The following is a 20,385-nucleotide window of genomic DNA, read 5'->3' as shown; positions in this document are numbered from 1 at the left end:
TCATGCTTTGACCTTGTCAGATGTCCTCGATGACCTTTAACCCTGTCCACACTCCTTAAGTTGTAAACGTAAGTTCTAAACGTATTTTAGTACAGCATCCCCAAGGCCAAATACTCCTCCTAAACATGACTGAATTTTGTGAAACAAGTTAAAATGCATTTCTTTATCCAGATTCTCACCACAACAACATTTCCTTTATTTATTTTCTCTTTTTGTGTGTTGAAAAACAAATGTGCTAAATTGCAGTTGCTGATTTTATACAAATCAGTGATGATTTGCATAAAATGTAAGTCCGAGTCAAGATCAATGAAAATGTTCCAATTAAAAATGACAATGACAATGACTTTCTGTGCTGTCAGTGTCCTCCTATATGTTGTTGAAGATGTTGAAGATGACATGAGAGCTGAGGAAGGTTCCAGGAGGAGGTGTGTGGATGCAGGAGGAGGTTCTGGCGGAGAGGAGGCTGGACCTTGTGTGAGCTCCACGAGGAGGAGGAGGAGGAGGAGGAGGATGAAGGTGTGTTCGTTGCAGAGAGAGAGAGTCGTCAGACATTCAGCATCAATGAAGCTGAGAGGACTTTCTCCTGGAACTTCTCTGGACTCTTTTCTGTGTGGACTCTAAAGGATTCTAACTAGACTCCCGTCTTCTTCCAGGGGTTCTGCTGCAGTTCTTTGGTTATTTTGTTTTTTGTTTTTTGTTTTTTTTTGGTTGTCGTCATGCTGGCTGCTTCCAGTCATTGGTGCGTCAGTCCAAAGACTGCCTCGTCTCCGCGTTGCTTGTCGGTACCAGCCGGACCCACCGTGGACGTGTTCTTCGCCCAGTGTGTGGAATAAAGCGCAGTGTTATTCCCGAGGTTCGCTGGTGGTTTGGTTGCGGTGGTTCTGAGGATGTCGCTCGGCCGTTTGGACCTGATCTCCACCTGCAGGCTCGTCCTTTGCTCGCTGCTGCTGCTCCAGGCGGTCCGGCCCGCCGCACCGCTCATCACAGGTGAGCTTGAATGGATCAGAACCACAGCGTGGACGCACACGGCGTGCGTAAAAGCGCTCCAGGCGCGCCCATGGTGCTGGTTGTGATTCTCCCACTCAAACGTTCTTCCTTTTGAACTTTATGAATGAAAAGCTTGTGAGGACTTTTATCAGATGTTCCCTCACACTCAAGCTTGTCATTAAACTTCTTTTAACTCGCAGTGTGCGGGAGCGTGCGCGTGCTCGCCGTCACGTGTTTGCCCTACAGGCGGCATTGACATGACAAAACAATACAAACAATTTCACATAAATAGTGAACAATACATTGTTTTTTTAATAGTCTTGGCTGATTGAGAATATTCTCAGCCGGAGGCGTGGAGGCAGACCTCCACAGGCCAGACCAGAGATCTTGAACGTCCTTCCTCCTGGCTTCTGGCTTCTCCTGAGATGGAGGCTGCCATGAAAGCAACTCCAGATGGGTCAGCATCTCTGAGGCCAGGAGGTCACGGGAGGCCTGCTGAGGGGGAGCTACTCCATGTTGGTCCACCTGATCTCATCAAACCCTCCGGGCCCTTTATTTGGACTTGAAAAGATTATTTTTAGCCGCAGGACACTCGGTTATATTTGACTATAACACGATGACCTTCACGCGTCTCTTTTAGTATCATGACAAGCATGGAATTAAACAGTCCTTGTTTTTCAACGTCTAATCATCAATTCTTTTATGTTCAAAATGTTCAGAATTCTTCAGAAAACTCCACACCGGAACTTAAGTTGTAAGAAATGTTTTAACGTGCCGAACGTAATCTAAAAAAAGACATTAAATAATTTATTGTGTAGAACCTCATTTTAAAAAGACAAAATCATTTTAAAGTGTTGAATGTCATTTAAAAAAGACACAAAAGAAATTTAAAATATACAAACTCTAATAAAAAAATGTGCAAAACAATGTCATATGTAGAATCTCTTTAAAATAACTGAAAGTGGAGAATCTCATCTAAAAAAATGTTTTAGTTTGTCAACTTTTTGTGGTCAACAAATGGGATGATAGAAAAAGTTAAAGGAGGAAAATGTCTTCTATTTTGGATTGAAGACACAAATACAATAAATGTATGTTATTTAAAAGTTCATCTAATGTTATTAATAACACCACATATACCAGCCATCACCAATAATTTATTATTAATGGTCTTAAATGATCATTGACACAATTGTGGCATAACATTTTTCAAACTTTTTGTACTGTATTTTTACTGTCAAGAATAGTTTGGTCACCTGATTTATCAACATTAGGACCAGCTTTCAGTTTGATAGACTGTATGTACCTAATGAAGTGTCCACACACAACATGCAATAGAGGGTCCAAATAATGAGTGAGTTTTTAGCCAAAGTGGGAATGTGTCCTCAGAGACCCCCTCGAGCCCCTCCAGTGCTGCCACTTGAATTAGGCTTGAAGGTCGTAAAGTTTACGGCGGAGTCGGCAGTTATTCTGCTTGGTGCATGGAGGCCAACATGGACCTCTCCGAAGGCTACCGTCACACTGATCGTGGTTTGGGCTGTGATGACTGGTCTGACTGGCGTGATTACACGGATGACGTCGTGCATGATGTCATGGATCGGCCTGCGGGGTCATATAAGACAGGGTCAAAAGTCAGAGCGGTCATTGTGCTGATTGAGCAAAGGTGCAACACGTTCAAATGTGATCATTTATTGTTCCGCATCAGGAGACAGGACGTAGTCCGAGGGGTGGTGACCCTGCTGTGACCTCTAGTTTTGGATAATGGACGTTAAGACGTAGGACCTTTCCATTCTGGAACATTTTAGACATGTTGACGTGTGCGTCTGAAGCCATAAAGCTTTGTGGTTCCTGCCTTTGCTTCAGGTTACACTTTAAATGTTACGACATTAACATGAAGATTTAGTGAGGAGCTTCAGCAGACCCATGGCCGTGCTGTGGAATGTTCCTGGTCTTTTGCATTGTTTCATATCGGAAGAATCCTGAAGTTTACTTGTTTACGGGGGGCACAAAAACACTTTTTTAACATTTGCTAGCAGGAAATGATTGGAATTAAGTCTAGCAAAGTTATGAAGATGCCTTCAGGAAAAAAAACAAGACATACAAATCACTTGATGTCTATAAGTCATTTCATTGCTGCGTCCTGGCAAGATTAGCCAGCCTAAGGCAACACGCAATAATCATGCTGTCTAATCAGCATCTTCATATGCCACACCTGTGAGGTGGGTGCTATGAATTATGAATGCTCACTAATGCAAATATAGACTGGTTTATGAACAATATGAGAGATGGTCCTTTTGTATACATAGAAGGTCTTTGAGTTCAGCTTGGGAAAAATGGAAGCAAAAACTAGTGTTGTGGTTTTATTTTTGTTTATTTTTGTATACATATATATATATATATAAATAATGTATGTATATATATATATATATATATACAAAAATAAACAAAAATAAAACCACAACACTTGTTATATATATACACATACATATATATATCACAGCTAGGAGACCAGGGTTCAATTCCACCCATGGCCATCTCTGTGTGGAGTTTGCATGTTCTCCCCGTGCATGCGTAGGTTTTCTCCGGGTACTCCGGTTTCCTCCCACATTCCAAAAACATGCTAGGTTAATTGGCGACTCCAAATTGTCCATAAGTATGAATGTGAGTGTGAATGGTCTATATGTGCCCTGTGATTGGCTGGCAACCAGTCCAGGGTGTACCTCGCCTCTCGCCCTATGACAGCTGGGATAGGCTTCAGCACCCCCGCGACCCTCGTGAGGAAAAGCGGTAGAAAATGAATGAATGAATGAATGTTTATTAAAATTAATATATATAACATATGAATTTTAATAAACATATTTATTTTAATGAGAGTGATAGAGCGTAATTTAAACATTCACTACATGTAACTTTTTGCCTTTTCAATGTAGCCCTAATCATTCATAACCATCATAATGTTTCATGAGGCATTTGGGCCAATAAAAATCAAGCTATGGGCTGGAACTGGCCCCCGGGCTGCACTTTAGACAGCCCCGGCTCCTGTGAACACTGCAAGGACAGTCAATGAGGCGTGAAGGATTTTTTTAAATGACTTTTTTTGATTACTGTACGGTTTACAGGACTGCGTCATGTGATGAGGTCATGTGTTTCCAGGTACAGAGGCCAGCTGTGAGAACGAAGGTGAGGTCCTGCACATCCCAAACATCACTGACAACCCCTGCATCACCTGCGTATGCCTGGTAAGAACCATCACCACCGCAACGTGTCATGGCCGCCTCCTGCATGCTGGTAGCGATGTTTGCTGAGCTGCTGGTTGTTTCTTATCAGGCGGGACTTTGTCTCATGGAGCTTTTTTGCTGGAGTTTCTTGATTATTTGAGCAAACATGGCCGTCTGCTTGCCGAGTGTCAGGGTGAGAGGCGCGGTGTAGGGTGGTTTGACAAGGTGACCTTGAGGCAGCCCAGTGTGAGCGCTGCTTGTTTGCTGTCTTAAAAACCGTAGAGGAAAACGCTGTCCTGGAACATGTGCTCTTTGACCCCTGACCCTAGCAAACCCCCTCCCCGCCACCATGAGGAAGACATCACATGAGCGAGGTAGATAAATGTCAGTGAGCTCCTTCACTAATTATATTCCTGTAACCCAATCTCAACATTTCTGCTACTGAAGAGGCTTGGTTGTCATGGTGAGGCCAACATTCTACTCATTCTTATCAGGCAGACATCAGTTTACCCCCCCCCCCCCCAAAAAAGCCTCTCATGCTGGCTGTCAGTCATCAGCGGCCAATGACTGACCTTTCATCTCCACTTTAACCTCCCCATACCGACTCTACTTACGCTAGGAAGCAAACTTTCCCCCCCGGGGGCGACATGCATAAACAAAAAGTGAAGCATGCTGGGACTATTTTATGTTACCATTTATCTGTGTAGCTCGTCATCCAGATCATGGCAAAGGCTTCTTTGGTTATATAGGGGGCGGCATAGCTCAGGTGGTAGCTCGACCTTACGTCCTCCATCATGTCGAAGTATTCTTGGGCAAGATACTGATGCTGCGTCATCAGTAAGTAAATGTTCTAACAGCCTCAAAGTGCTTTGAGTGCCTTGGAGGTGGAAAGGCCCTATACAAGTGAAAGATCATTTAATGTGTGGAGTTTATGTTCCTGGGTGGTGTGGTCACTGTGGCAACATAGGGTAGCTTTATCCCAGGGGTCTCAAACTCAATTTACCTAGGGGCCACTGGAGCTAGGGTCTGGGCAAGGCTGGGCTGCATCAGGTTTTAAAAAAAACGCATTTATTAAAAACAGAAAAATATACAAACTTTTTCAGTGTTTTGGTTCCGATTTTCTACAATAAAAGCTCTGATAAAACATTCCACTGTTCTCAAATATCTTACTTTTTATTTTTCTGCACAAAATAAGATGAAAAATATAACAAATCAAGAATAAAGAAAATCAATCAATCAGTGATAAATAAATATAATAATAATAATAAAACGGCAAATAATAAAAACTTAAGAAACCACATATAGTTGGTGGGTAGACAAATTATTTTTTTCAGATTAAAATGAACAAAGCATTATTAGAGCCCTGTAGACATGACAAAACACGACTATAGTCACATTTATACTCTTTTTATTTACAACATATTGTGCAACTGCAGGGTCTTGAGACACATGCTAACTCGCAAACTAGAGAGCTAGCGACCTAAACGGTAGCCTTCAAATTATTTCCCTTAAACTTAAATAGCCAAAAACTTACCACTTCCACACAGATTCGGGGGATAACTATTAAGTTATTTAACCTTTAACATGAACATTAATCAAATGTAATAATTTTTTCTGGGTACATGATACCATACAGCATCCATATCAAACTTGCGCAGGCCGCACTAACATTAAACTTTCATATCAAGGCGGGGGCCTCAAACTAGTGTCCTGCGGGCCACATTTGGACCACGGGCCGCGTGTTTGAGACCCCTGCTTTATCCGTGAAAATTGAATTGAGGCAACTTTTTTGTTGTCTGTGAAAGGAGACAATCTTTGGCATCTCACATCCAAAGATTGTCTCATTCCACAGCATCTCAGATAAACAAATATAGGGAATGTCACACACATGCTTTGTAGTATAATGAATTGAAAAACAATACAATTACTATACAATACATACATTACGTAAAAACAAAAAACATATGTGTTTAAACCATCCTACGTACATCCTATGTTAGTTTTGTGTGACAGGTCATAAAGCAAATAGTTATTGTTGTGATGAGAGTTTTATTTTGTGTTTAAAATAAAATAAAATGAGCTCCAGGCTGTAATGGACCCCAGGCTGGACTTTGGATGTACCTGCTGTAAAGTATTGTGACACAGCTTTTAATCAATGAAACAATCAATAAGAGGTTGGACTATTCTTTCATGATTCATTCTTCAACTTAGCGTTCTTCATCTTGTATACTTCCAACTTTGTGGGAACTTTGATGTGGAAGAGTTAGAACTCCTCAAGAATGAAAGCAGTTTTAGCTGCAAAGACTCCACAAATTCTTCACTTTTCACTTCCAGGAGGTGTCCCAATACTTTTGTCCACAGCCTACATAAACATCGACACGGTGACATCACTTCCTGTGTTCAAATCAAGTAAAAACAATTTGCTTAAAAAAGTTGCTGAGCGTTCAAGTACTTCCACATCTGTCAGCCCCTCCCCCAAAGACATGCAGAGAGTCTCCTGTCGCCAGCCGGTCTGATATGTTTAAGGGGGGGGGGGGGGGTGGTGTCACTCGTACAGAGCCGGGAGGGGTCCAGACAGGCTGCTAATGGTTGGCACACACACATAGAGGGTCCATTGTGTATGGTCATGGATGGAGCTGGCAGACTGACTGACAAGCAGGTCAGCTTGGCGATTGGTTATCTGCTGCACCTCTTCATCACGTCCTCTGTGTGTCCATCCATCGTCTGTGTTTGTCTTCCTCCACTGGGACACTACACACTTCCTTTCCACCTCACAACCATCACCTTCGACACAATTCTTTTTCACTTTAACATTGCCTCCCTGTCTTCAATCTACTGTTTAACATTTCTCCATATTGGCACTCCTCCCTTGTAAACGTCACTCAAACCGACATGGATCTGGAGGCAAAGGTCACTTCCTGTCAGTGTCGGAACACAAACAGAAGTGGATCAATGCAGGAGGCGCTGACCTCCACTGATAAGACCCAACTTTTTGCAGTCACATGACACCGCGCTCACCCCAGAAATGAAACACGGCCATACAGTGCATCCGGAAAGTATTCACAGCGCTTCACTTTTTCTACATTTTGTCATGTTACAGCCTCATTCCAAACTGAATTAAATTAATCTCTTACCTCAAAATTCTACACAAAATACTCCATTATGACAATGTGAAAAAGTTTTTTTTTTTGACTTTTTTTTTTAATTTATTAAAAATAGAAAACAAAAAAATCACATTTACATAAGTATTCACAGCCTTTGCCATGAAGCTCAAAATTGAGCTCAGGTGCATCTTTTTTCCACTGATCATCCTTGAGATCTTTCTACAGCTTAATTGGAGTCCACCGGCAGTAAATTCAGTTGATTGGACATGATTTGGAAATATAATAACTGTCTATATAAGGTCCCACAGTTGACTGTGCATGTCAGAGCACAAACACAGAAGGACAGAGCCTTCCAGAAGGACAACCATCTCTGCAGCAATCCACCAATCAGGCCTGTATGGTAGAGTGGCCAGACGAAAGCCATCAGACCAGAGAATTTTGTTTCTCATGGTCTGAGAGTCATTCAGGTGCTTTTTGGCAAATTCCAGACGGGCTGCCATGTTCCTTTTACTAAGGAGTGGCTTTCGTCTGGCCACTCTACCATACAGGCCTGATTGGTGGATTGCTGCAGAGATGGTTGTCCTTCTGGAAGGCTCTCCTCTCTCCACAGAGGAACGCTGGAGCTCTGACAGAGTGACCATCGGGGCCTTGGTCACCTCCCTGACTAAGGCCCTTCTTCCCCGATCGCTCAGTTTAGAAGGCCGGCCAGCTCTAGGAAGAGTCCTGGTGGTTCCAAACGTCTTCCATTTACCAATAATGGAGGCCACTGTGCTCATTGGGACCTTCAAAGCAGCAGAAATGTTTCTGTATCCTTCCCCAGATTTGTGCCTCAAGACAATCCTGTCTCGCAGGTCTACAGACAGTTCTTTTGACTTCATGCTTGGTGTTTGTGCTCTGACATGCACAGTCAACTGTGGGACCTTATATAGACAGTTATTATATTTCCAAATCATGTCCAATCAACTGAATTTACTGCAGGTGGACTCCAATTAAGCTGTAGAAAGATCTCAAGGATGATCAGTGGAAAAAAGATGCACCTGAGCTCAATTTTGAGCTTCATGGCAAAGGCTGTGAATACTTATGTAAATGTGATTTTTTTGTTTTCTATTTTTAATAAATTCAAAACATGTCAAAAAAACCTTTTTTCACATTGTCATAATGGAGTATTTTGTGTAGAATTTTGAGGTAAGAGATTAATTTAATTCAGTTTGGAATGAGGCTGTAACATGACAAAATGTAGAAAAAGTGAAGCGCTGTGAATACTTTCCGGATGCACTGTAGGACATACTAATGTGATCCAAGGTCAAACTGTGGCCATCGAAAAAGATTTATTAAGCGTACAAGTCATGTTTATTATCAAGTGTCATACAAGTGTAAAAAGAAGTGACGCGGTGGTAATACCGTCCTGCCTCGTTTATCACAGTTAAGTTGTTCCAGACCTGGCTATGATGAGTGAATTGCCGCGAAGTAGTATTCAAGAATTTATTAATATTATTTATTTCATGTATTATTTATTATTTCATATGTAAAGCATCATCTTATGACCTTCCAAATGCATTTTTAACCATTTTTAGAGCCCTACAGACATGAAATAACAGCCCTAGAGTCAACTTTACACTTTTTTTTCATTCATTCATTCATTCATTCAGGGTACTCTAGTAGACCACTCTACTGGAGATTAATGCGCTTCAACAGGCACTTATTAACAATTAATTCACACAGAATTTGCTGTGGGTCACTCTCTACTTTGCTGCTAGCAATCAGTCACTTCCCATAATGTCTTATTAATGTTTAATTATGAATTAATTCATTTTTTAAAAACCTTGAGAGAGTGAGGCTAAGATGTTCAAACTTTATTTTTAAGTCATATTTTAACAGTCCTAAGTGTCATGCAAGTGTAAGAATAAGTGAAGCAAACTTGATAGTATCAAATGTTAACTTTGTTTTTAACAAATGCTAGCATAAGATGATGCTGGAGCCTTACTGCTTTATAACCAAACTTCATGTAACATCCATTCATTTTCTGCCGCTTATCCTCACGAGGGTCGCGGGCATGCTGGAGCCTATCCCAGCTGTCCCCCGGGCAAGAGGCGGCGTACACCCTGGACTGGTGGCCAGCCAATCACAGGGCACATATTGACAAACAACCATTCACACTCACATTCATACCTATGGACAATTTGGAGTCAGCAATTAACCGATCCCCCGCGGGTGGGATCGAACCGTGTCCCCTAACTGTGTGGCCTGCACGCTAACCACTCGATGCCGTGTAGCCACACATATTTTTTAAAAATATTTTTCTTCTTCCTTTCTCACATTCTTCTTCATCTCTTTAGAAGTATATTTTCCTGCATATTTAGTTTGATTATGTGTGTTACCACCAGTAAGCAGCAGGGGGCGATGCTTCAGCCTCAGCCCAAGGAAAACTCACACACATAAGTCACTGTTGGGGAATTTGTTCCCACCTCCCCCAGAAAGAAGCTACTACTGAGGGGTGGGGGTGGAGGGGGGTGGTCACGACCTGTTTGTTTAGGAGGTGAAAGGTCAACAGGGTGGGGGGTAAATTGGGAGATTGGCCACGAGGCCTTCTTATTGACGGATACCATCACCATGACGACAACATGATGCTGTGATGCTGGGTTTGGAGGTAGAGAACGTGATGAGTAGAAAAGAAAGAAGAATGGCCACTTTTGCCTCCTAGTGGCAGAACGGCAGCATTGTCTCATAAATAGATATTTCTTTGTTTTTGTACAATTGTACTCATAAACAATTGACATTTATATGACTGGGTCATTTAAGCAGCATTGTCATGTGACCTTTAGTCATTTCAGTCATGGCAGCGTTGTAATCTGATTACATTTAGGAGTTAAACATATTGACTTTTACGTTTTAGATTTGTATGCAACATTTATGCTGCCCCATAAAATATAATAGAATATAGCAAGTATCATTTTGTGAGAGGCGGGGGTCAGCGGGTGGTGGGGGGGCTGTTTGGCGGCAGACGTACATCCAGAGGAGCAGCCTCCGTGTCGCGGTATGTCGAGTGTTTATAAGGCCTTGTGACCCGTCACGACCTCTGACCCTGAGACAAGGATATGGGGGACGTTGGACTTTGCGCTAATGGACAGCGAAGGACATGACCTTGGACAATCTTTAACCACAACACTTCTGTTTGGTTCAAGTGTCCTTCTTCTGCGTCCTCCGCCATGACATCATGTGTCCTCGCCGCGGTTGTGATTCTAAATAAAACCGCCCTCCTTTCGGGTGTGCTGCTAGGATCCACCAAACAAACCTTCAGCGTCTGTGGAAGAAAGTGCACACCATCCACGTGCATGATATTTCACAATAAAGGTTTTTTTAATGGTGTATGTAGCGGAGAGGCTTCTCGGGTTGTGAGATCGTCTCCCAGGATGCACTAGTTTGGAGCGGTCAAAGGTATAGGGGGTGTGTTCAAATCAAAGAACACGGAAGGTTGTCCTCTTTTGGTGATTTTATTTAGGTTATGATGTGGTACTGATGAGACATACATACAAAGACAAATACACAATAAATGATAAGTAACGTAATGTAACTCATATTACACAAGTATAATGATGAGCTAAAGGCACGCTACACACAGAAATTCAACAAAGAAACCAAGCAAACATGACACTCACTAGAATAACCGTTAGTCATAGTTAGCTTAAATACTGATATTAGCACCGATGAAAAGGGAGACTAACTTTGTGAAAAGGGTGCCCAAACTACTCCACAGCTCCCACAATAAGCAAAAAAAACTCAACTTTGTGCATTCACGCAGAGCATCAACCTGGTGATATGATGTATGAGGCGCAATAAGGCTCAGAGATCTATATATTGTTCAACCGAAAAAACGTCCCGCACTGTGGTGCGTTTACTGACCGCTGAACACCGTAGGACAAACGACACTCTAAGCCGAACATACAATGCAATGTAAATTATGGGCTTTCTAACAGTCACAATGTTTCTGAAATTAATATCAATGCGTTTTCTGTATACTAAGTAACAGAATGTAATCTTGAATACTGCCTGAGAACTAACACTGCACTCTAAGCTGAACATACAATGCAATGTAAATTATGGGTTTTCTGACAGTGTAACACCACAGATTAGACATAAAATAGTTAGACGTAAATATACCAGCATATCCCACCAGCATACGTTGATTTTTGATGGCAGCATACTTCAATTTTGAGTAATTGAAGACACTTTTTAGCATTAGCAAGTGAAATAAATGTAAATAGGCTAGTGAGTCCTGAGCGTGCTAACGATGGTGACTCATGGAGTCTTTCACGGTGGCCCAGCATGACCTCATGATGAGAATAATAAAGTCACCTCGTGTCTTTGTCCTCCTGTGGCTCATCTCACCAGTGAATGATCTTTTCAACAGGACTTTTATAACCTTCTCCTCTCTTTCCTCTCCCTTTCTCCTGGCAGGAGGGCAAGGCCGACTGCAAGCAGGAAAAATGTCCGCCCGTGTCAGAAGATTGTGCTCTGGTGGTCAAACAAACCGGAGCGTGCTGCGAGAGGTGCAAAGGTAAACACGCTAACTACACAAACATATATTTTGTGAATATATTTATTTTGTGATATATTTTTGTGCTCACACGGTCACACGTTCTGGCATAAAACGCATCCATGCTAACAGCGCTAACGAAGAATGACAATTTGAACATCTGACACCGTGGGCCACCTGAAGAGCTGAACAGGAAGTGTTCAAATATGACTTCCTGCCCTCCTGACAAAAGCCATGTGGTTTCCATACCAGCAATATTATGAACACACACCTCGCACTTCTTCACTTTACGAGGCGGCACCTCATTTGGGGGCCGCGACAGTCGCCTTGTCACCGTGGCAACCGTGGGCGCTTTCTATTGTTGGCTCGGACTTGAATACGTTTAGGGTCGCTGTGCTCTAAATAACTCGCACATGACTGAGACTTCCACTTGAGACACAATGGAGTCAAAGAGAACTACTGGTCTCAGTAAAACACTCATCTTGTTCAATTCAGCTTCGCAATATAAAAGCGTTGAGCGCCTGACTTGCAGTTCTCTTTCAAAACACTAGGGGCAGTGTTTCCCAGTGAGTGAGCAGCATCACTTCTCAGTAACTAGTTATTTATTTTCCTGTGTAATAATAGTAGTGTACAATGGTGTCCTGTGCATTGTTGGAGCTGGGGAGCTTTTAATGTACACTCCTCAATTGGTGCTATCACTATTTTTGTTTTGGCTGACTCTTTGGAGATTTCACGGAAGAAGTGAAACAGGAAATGATGATATGTTTCTTGAGATCAATTATGTCTCGTATGTATATTCAGCTGATACACCATGGCCTTTAAGTGCCCCCAAAGTGGAACTCAAGAGGGGAGATATCTGGGGCTCTGATCTGAAACATAAACAATATACATCATACACTTATAGCCCACACATTTTCCAAAATATGTGAATTAATGGATCATGCTGTTTCATGGTTGAACACGGCTTATTACTATTTTTAAATATGCATTTTTCAGCAATTTTTTGCGATTTTTCAAGAATAAAGATCCCTAAATGAACTAAAATACAAATAGAAGGAAATCAGAAGACGCATCAATGATATGTTATTATATGTAGTATATTATACTGGCCTCTATATAGCCTGGCATGTTTTGCTGCTTCAAGACCTGGAATACTTGCTGTGAGTAATGGAACCATGAATGCTGCAGTCTACCAAAAAAAACCCTGAAGGAGAATGTCTGGCCATCTGTTTGTGACCTCAAGCTGAAACCAACTTGGGTTCTGCAGGAGGACAATGATCCAAAACACACCAGCGAGTCCACCTCTGAATGGTTGAAGAAAAACAAAATGAAGACTTTGTAGTGGCCTGGTCAAAGTCCTGACCTGAATCCTATTGAGATGCTGTGGCATGACCTTAAAAAGGCGATTCATGCTGGAAAACCCTCCAATGTGGCCGAATTACAACAATTCTGCAAAAACTTCAGTAACTTGTGGCAAACACTTCGTATGAAAACATAGTTGTTTATCAGATTACATTTTTTGACCAATTTATTCAGAAATTTGTGTTGTCTTTATGATGATTATCAAATAAAATGTTTTCAATGCATCAAATTCACTTTTCACCCCCTCAAAAAAAATACCCTGACGCCACAAGGCCACACAGGAAGTGTCCGCGTGGTCACATCACTCAGCATTCATGTATGAAGCGCGTATATGAAGCTGATCCGAGGCCCTATGGGACTTCTACTTTCCGAATGTGCTCACTTGTCTTCAAGATGCCTGGCGGGCTCTTCAGCGCTGACACAGGATCAGTTTGGACCAAGCAAAGCAGATCAATGATTGTCATTAGGTTTCAGGCATTGATCCCAGTCCATTTACTGTCAGTGGTGTGAAATGAATAGGCTATTAATTTAGTGCGGGATGGACGAGCTGGCGGGGTTGGGGTTACGTTCATGTGTGTGTACAGTATGTACTGTGAGGAACCAGAACTTACTGGAACTTTGTGAGGACAAAGTTCACTTATAACCCTTGTGACTTACATTGTGAGGATATTTGAAAGTGAATACAATATGGACTTGCCTAATGTGAGGGAGTCATCTCAGTGTTCTTCATTCTCCAGTCTGATTCACTAACATGTTCTCCTTTGACTTCTTAGGTTGCATGCTGGATGGACGAGCCTACAACAGCTCTGTGTCCTGGACCAGTGCCACCAAGCCCTGTGTGACACGACGCTGCCAGGTAATCATAATAATTAGGGATGATTATCGGTATCTATAATTATCAGCCCGATATCAGCATAAAATGCAGTATCAGTACTGGATGTTTTCTCGATCATGAAAGCCGATACTAAAAGATGCTGTATAAAGCACATATGTGTTCATTCCCCCACAGGAGATATGTTATTTTACATGTATCGGTATTGGCTGATATTGTTATCGAAATCGAAATGTGGACAAAATATCAGCTTATTGATTTTCAGCAAAAGTGCAATATCCCTAATAATAATAATAACTCATTCATTCATTCATTTTCTACCGCTTATCCTCACGAGGGTCGCAGGGGTGCTGGAGCCTATCACAGCTGTCTTTGTGCGAGAGGCCTTGTACACCCTGGACTGGTCGCCAGCCAATCACAGGGCACATATAGACAAACAACCATTCACACTCACATTCATACCTATGGACAATTTGGACAATGGAGTCGCCAATTAACTTAACTTAGCATCTAACATGAAATGTTGTTTCCTGGTTGTGACAGGAAGGTGTCATCACGGAAGCAGAGGTGCAGTGTGTGGTCCACTGCAAGAACCCAAAGATCCATCCGAAGAAGTGCTGCCCTACCTGCCCTGGTAAACGTCGCTCACTCTCAACTCACAGCTCTGTCTCCTGTCACACATTTTTACACTTTGAAATCCTCACTTTGTCCCGAAGACTCAAGCTCAGTCAAACGGTTTTCATGTTTTAGGTTGTATCTTCGAGGGTCGTCTGTTCAAAGAGAAGGAAGAGTTCAGTCCAGAAGGCAAACCATGCATCAAGTGTACCTGCACTGTGAGTTTTATTCATCCTGTTCTCTTCTCACGTGTGCTTCATCTAAGCCTTTTAGAGAACATGACACTATTGGCACTAATACGTTTCACAATTGTTGCAGGGGGGACGGACTCTCTGCAAGAGGGAGGCGTGTCCTGTCCTTTCCTGCCCCGCCCACCTCAGCCACACCCCTCCAGGACAGTGCTGTCCCAAATGTCTTGGTAATCAGTCTTGAGTATCATTGAGTTTGGAGAACAATGATGTCATGTCAGGAGAGCCATTAAGAGAGAGGCAAGTTCTCTCTCAGCCTCTAATCCTCCTCCTCCTCGTCCATCAGGTCAAAGGAAGGTGTTTGACTTATCTCAGGGAAGTTGTCTCTTCCACAGCGAGGTCTTTGAGAACGGCACATCCTTCCTCCATGACAACTGCACCACATGCACATGCAAGGTACTTTGAAGCCGTGAGACAAGACAAAAGTGAACATGCGGAATGATTGCATCAGTGTGATTGTGTCCTCTTTATGTCCAGGACTCCACTGTGGTGTGCAGGAGGCGGTGCTCGCGGCCGGGCAGTTGCCGTGGAGACCACTGCTGTGAGGAGTGCTTGTCCTATGTGAAGATGGAGGAGGTGAAGTACTGCAGAGTCCGCAACAAAATCTACAGGGTGAGAAATCATGGACTCATGCATGGAGGGATTTGGGGGACTATTTAGTCATTTTGGGGGTCCATGGCAAACCCAGTCATTGGGGCTGTCTTCCTGAATCCATCTGCACATGCGCAGTAACACAGAAATGATCGTCAGTCGAAACGATCATGCAAGGTTACACGTTTTGATGAACGTGAATTAAGACAAAAACAGTAATATTTGCTTGAAATTGAAGAAAAAAAGGAATATTCCCCTGGAAATCTTGGGGCCCTTGGCCCTTGACCCCTAGGAGGGATGGACGGATGCATAGAGGGGTGGATGAATAGCTGAAGGCTGTCTGGGTGGATGATATATAAATGATAATAGAATGATGGATGGATGATGACAATAGGGCTGGATGGGTGAATGGATGGATGGAGACATGCGGCATGGATAATGGATGGATAATGGATGGATGGACGGAAGGATTAATGCAATGAGTTTTTGCTGTCACCCAACAGGAAGGAGACATGTGGTCGTCAGTCAACTGCACGTTGTGTGCATGCGTGAACGGAATCGTGGAGTGTCGGCCCAAACAGTGTGTACCCATCACAAGCTGCCCCTCGGTGAGTGACACCCCCCCCGGCCAATCACCAGTCTCATACATCAACATAACAGCCTAGTAGCGAGACAAGCCTTTGGAGTTTTTCTTTGTAGTAAAACTCGTTCATCTACAAAACAAAGTTGTAGATTGACTTGACTTCATTGACTTACACTTCCCACATTTCACTTGACTCATTATAGCCTGCAATTATTTGCAAATTTACCAAGAAGAAGTTATATTTTTTATGAGGTGTTGTCATCCATTATGTTTGAAAACACACAATCGTTGTGACCACAGAGGTCCTTAGAGCCCGTCTGATGGCACCTTAAACATCACCATCTGCAGTGGTCAGCAAGCGAGAGGATGTTTTGGAGCCAGCATGTCTCCTCACGGCCTTTTGTGTGTTTGAGTGACAGCAAAGAAGAGTCTCCCTCTATTTAGACAAGAAGACTGCTGCTGTCACCAGGCTTCAAAGGCAGATAGACGTTTTTGCGGCCAGGCTAACACACTAGCATCATGTCTGAATGGGATGACAGATGTGTGTGTGTGTGTGAGAGAGACAGCATCAATGAAGGGCTTCCCTCATGCAACAAAACAAAGTGTGAGGAAATCCTCTGATCTTCTCGCACACACCCATGCATGCTCCTGTTACACTGCGGTCCACCAGTGGAAGTGGGTGTGTCACTGATGTGTCTCCCATGTGTAGTTAGCTTTGTTGGCTTCAATACTCAAGTTAGATCTTTGTCACAGACATATCATCAGTGTTTTAAAAACGTTGTCCAATGAGCGCTGAGTGCTGAAAAATCAAAGGCCATTTTTATATATATATTTTTTTTTTTTTTTTTTTATGTTTTAAACCACATTTGTTTACAATTCCTAAAGACGCCACCATCAGGCACAAGTGGTTGGGGTTCCTGATTCCCTACAGGCAAAAGAAAACCATTTTAATCTGTCAACGGCATTTCATACTGGACTGTTTCGTGAACATGGGCCAGTATGCAGCTGGACTAGCCGGCAATTCATCAGTGTCCTTACTGTGTTTATTTTGTGTTAAGTCATGAAGCAAAAGCGCTTGTCTGTGTAGCATTATAGAGTGTGCATACAGGAAGCGGGGTTGCTAATAGCCTTTTCCCACCACAATTAGTGGCCCCATTAGACATTACCCATGCTGTACACTAAGCACTAAAATGCTAAAGCTACTTACCATCGAGAGACGTCTTGAAGTAACCAAGTTTCTTAAGAAACTTTGGACTGACCAGTCTCTACTTCCAGATCGGATTCGGGATCCAACACATATGGCTGTATGTTAAAGGCTGACTTTTTAAAAAGATAAATCCTATACAGTTTATCAACTGCTATAAACAGCTATCAGCACTATCATCACTTGGGAGTGTGACCAACCCACAGCGGAGTGGGTGTGCCTGGAGGCAGGAAGGCAGGAAGCACGAAATCCAAAGAATTACAGCTAGAATCGGTGCACATTCCGGAATATCAAGAAAGCTTTCTGTGCGGGTTATTGTGTGTAGCTGCTCTATAGGAGTCCAAAACTCAATACAAAGGGCTGAAAAATGAGCATAACAGATCCCCTTTAAGACATTGCTGTTGTGTGTTTCCTCTGAAGTTCTTTACTGTTGTTCCCCTTCCTGTCATGTGACTATTTCCACTCTGTACGGCTCCACCTTGCAGAACAAGATCCTGAACCGAACCGGCTGCTGCCCAGTCTGCACTGAAAGTGAGTAAGTTCACTTCCTCTTCCTGTTTTACCAGCTGGATGTGGTTCCGTTCATGACGCCATCTTTATTTGTCTTGACTCCGCCCCCTCCTGCAGAGCCGGGAGTGTGTACGGTGTTTGGCGACCCGCACTACAACACCTTCGATGGCAGAACTTTTAATTTTCAAGGAACATGTCAGTACGTGTTGACTCAGGACTGTGGCGGAGTCCCATCAGCAAGCCCTGGAAGCAACACCCTCAACAACCCCGACCCCAGCTTCACGGTACCCCCTCATGATGATGATGATGATGATGATGATGCTCAGAAGTGTTTTAGCATCTTCAAATGTACCAAAGTTCTGGCTCTGATTCTCCTCCTAGGTGTTGGTGAAAAACGACGCCCGGCGTACTCGTTCCTTCTCTTGGACTCAGTCAGTGGAGGTGAGGCTGGGGACTCTGGTCCTCGGCCTTCATCAGCACCTGACAGTCCGCAGGAACGGCACCCGCATCGCGCTCCCCTACCACGGGCCAGGGGTGCACATCGACCTAGATGGTTACCTCCTCAAACTCACCACCATCGCAGGTCACCTCTATCACGTCACGTGTTTAACGGCGGCCAGAAGCTGAAAGAAAATCTGATGATGATGATGCGTTGCCCCTGCAGGTCTGGAGATCACATGGGACGGAGACAGTTTCGTGGAGGTGGTGGCCGCCCCCCACCTCCGCAGCCGCCTCTGTGGCCTGTGTGGCAACTATAACGGCCACAAACGTGACGACACCATGGGAGGAGACGGACACTTCAAGTTTGACGTGGACGAGTTTGCCGAGTCATGGCGAGTGGAGGGAAACGACATGTGTGCCCAGCCCCCGCCGCATCGCCGGCCCACGTCCTTCCTGTGCCCTGGCAGCGTCAAAGTCAAGTTCCGAGCTCACCGGGAATGCCAGAAGATCAAGTCATGGGAGTTCCAGAAGTGTCACCGCGTGGTCGACTTCGGCCCGTTCTACAGGTGAGGACGCATTGATGACTAGACTTTACACACCTTCAGGATTATGTGCTGCATTGGCAGAGATGTTGTATTCTGAAGGTCAGTGAAGGTACCGTATCGTACCGTATGCATGACGTAATGTGACGTAATGGCGTGTGATTGGCGGTATAGTCCACTGGAAACACATGCTCCAGTTTTTGACATAAATGACTTCTTTGCAGATCGTGTGTGACGGACATGTGCGAATGCCCCGTCCATAAGAACTGCTACTGCGAGTCTTTCATCGCCTACAGCCGAGCCTGCGAGCGAGAGGGCGTATCTGTACTCTGGAGGCCTGATGCCGCCTGCATGGGTGAGTTCAGACCACAATAACCGAGTCCTCCTTGTTTATGCTTGTCGCTATGTAATCCCAGCATCGTCATACGCCATTCAAACTTTTGCATACGTGGAGTTATCTGCTGAAACGCACACTCATCAACTGTGCTTAGATGCTATGACATAAAACGTAATTGAAACGTATTTTCCACCAACTCAGACAAACGTTTACATTGTATAATATGGAACAATCATGAACCCTCTTACATGCTAAATGAGTACCTGTCAATCAAAACCAAGCCTTATTGGTTGTCATTATAGTGTGTAATGGTTAATAAATTCAAAAGACCTTCCAGAGAGTCAGGACCACTGTGTGTGACATTGTCTTTTTGTGTCACAGCCACGCAGTGTAAACACGGCGCCGTGTACGACACCTGTGGGCCGGGCTGCACCAAAACCTGTGACAACTGGAACGAGATTGGGCCGTGCCACAAGCCCTGCGTGGCCGGCTGCCACTGTCCCGCTAACCTGGTGCTCTTCCAAGGACGCTGCATCAAACCCATTGCCTGCCCCGGGCGGTGACCTTAGTGACCCTGGTGGGAAGGCGGGGCTTGTGCGCTTGCTTTGGGGGCTAAACTACCCTAAAGAAAGCATCTTGAACTGTGTACAGAGGAGATACAGCACAGTACTCAGGGCCCATGTGTTTTGGCGAGGAATCCTGTTTAAAAAAAAAAAAAAAACACTCAGGAGAAGACTGTGGAGCGTTGTGGTCTACAACGTCTGAGAATATTCAAGAGCACCGTCACGGACCTTCAGGGAACATTTGGACTCTTTGTGAGCCAACGTGGCGGCTTTGAGTGCCTCATCCGAAGCTGGGCGTAGTCAAAGCTCACGGAACTGGAACGCACGGAACCGGACCAGACATCATGGTTTCATACTGTAAGCTAGCCAGATTTATAAGAGCTTTTATACGTAGAAGTATTGTTCTGATTATGATGTGTTGATACTGTTAATTTATATAGCAAACGTGGTAGCACGAGCCAGATGGTGGACATAATAAATGATCTAAAGGGAAACAAAGCTATTTATGTATTTGTCGTGTACTTTTGTGTTACTGTTTGAAGAGAAATGCCCAAATGTGACTCTGTTGTTGTTGCAGCTGAAAAGTACTGTAGTCTTGTTGTGCCAGCAAGAAAACCGAAGGTGTTCATTTAAACCAAATGACTTATTTAAGACCGCCAATATAATCTTTTATCCGAGTTGATTGTGACTCCTGTCGTTACTTTGCCACTGCTGCAC

At 43.6% G+C, this 20,385-nt stretch overlaps 1 protein-coding gene across 1 annotated transcript; it reads left to right on the top strand.

Annotated features, from left to right (window-relative positions):
- Positions 1 to 498: 498 nt before the first annotated feature.
- On the top strand, positions 499 to 20,340 carry bmper (BMP binding endothelial regulator). Its single transcript, XM_058053975.2, has 16 exons — positions 499 to 987; positions 4,138 to 4,223; positions 11,762 to 11,861; positions 13,976 to 14,058; positions 14,578 to 14,668; positions 14,785 to 14,867; positions 14,968 to 15,067; positions 15,184 to 15,293; positions 15,375 to 15,509; positions 15,992 to 16,096; positions 17,761 to 17,806; positions 17,903 to 18,069; positions 18,167 to 18,368; positions 18,450 to 18,792; positions 18,993 to 19,123; positions 19,487 to 20,340. Exons 1-16 carry the CDS (start codon positions 888 to 890, stop codon positions 19,666 to 19,668), a joined length of 2,064 nt encoding a protein of 687 aa, XP_057909958.2. The 5' UTR covers positions 499 to 887; the 3' UTR covers positions 19,669 to 20,340.
- The last annotated feature ends 45 nt before the right edge of the window (positions 20,341 to 20,385 follow it).

Source organism: Doryrhamphus excisus, linkage group LG5 (genome assembly GCF_037039965.1).
Source record: "Doryrhamphus excisus strain RoL-2023G ecotype Guam linkage group LG5, RoL_Dexc_Guam_v1.1, whole genome shotgun sequence".
NCBI lineage: Eukaryota > Metazoa > Chordata > Actinopteri > Syngnathiformes > Syngnathidae > Doryrhamphus > Doryrhamphus excisus.
The sequence above is the reverse complement of the archived record's forward strand: the minus strand, read 5'-3'. Positions and strand labels throughout refer to the sequence as shown.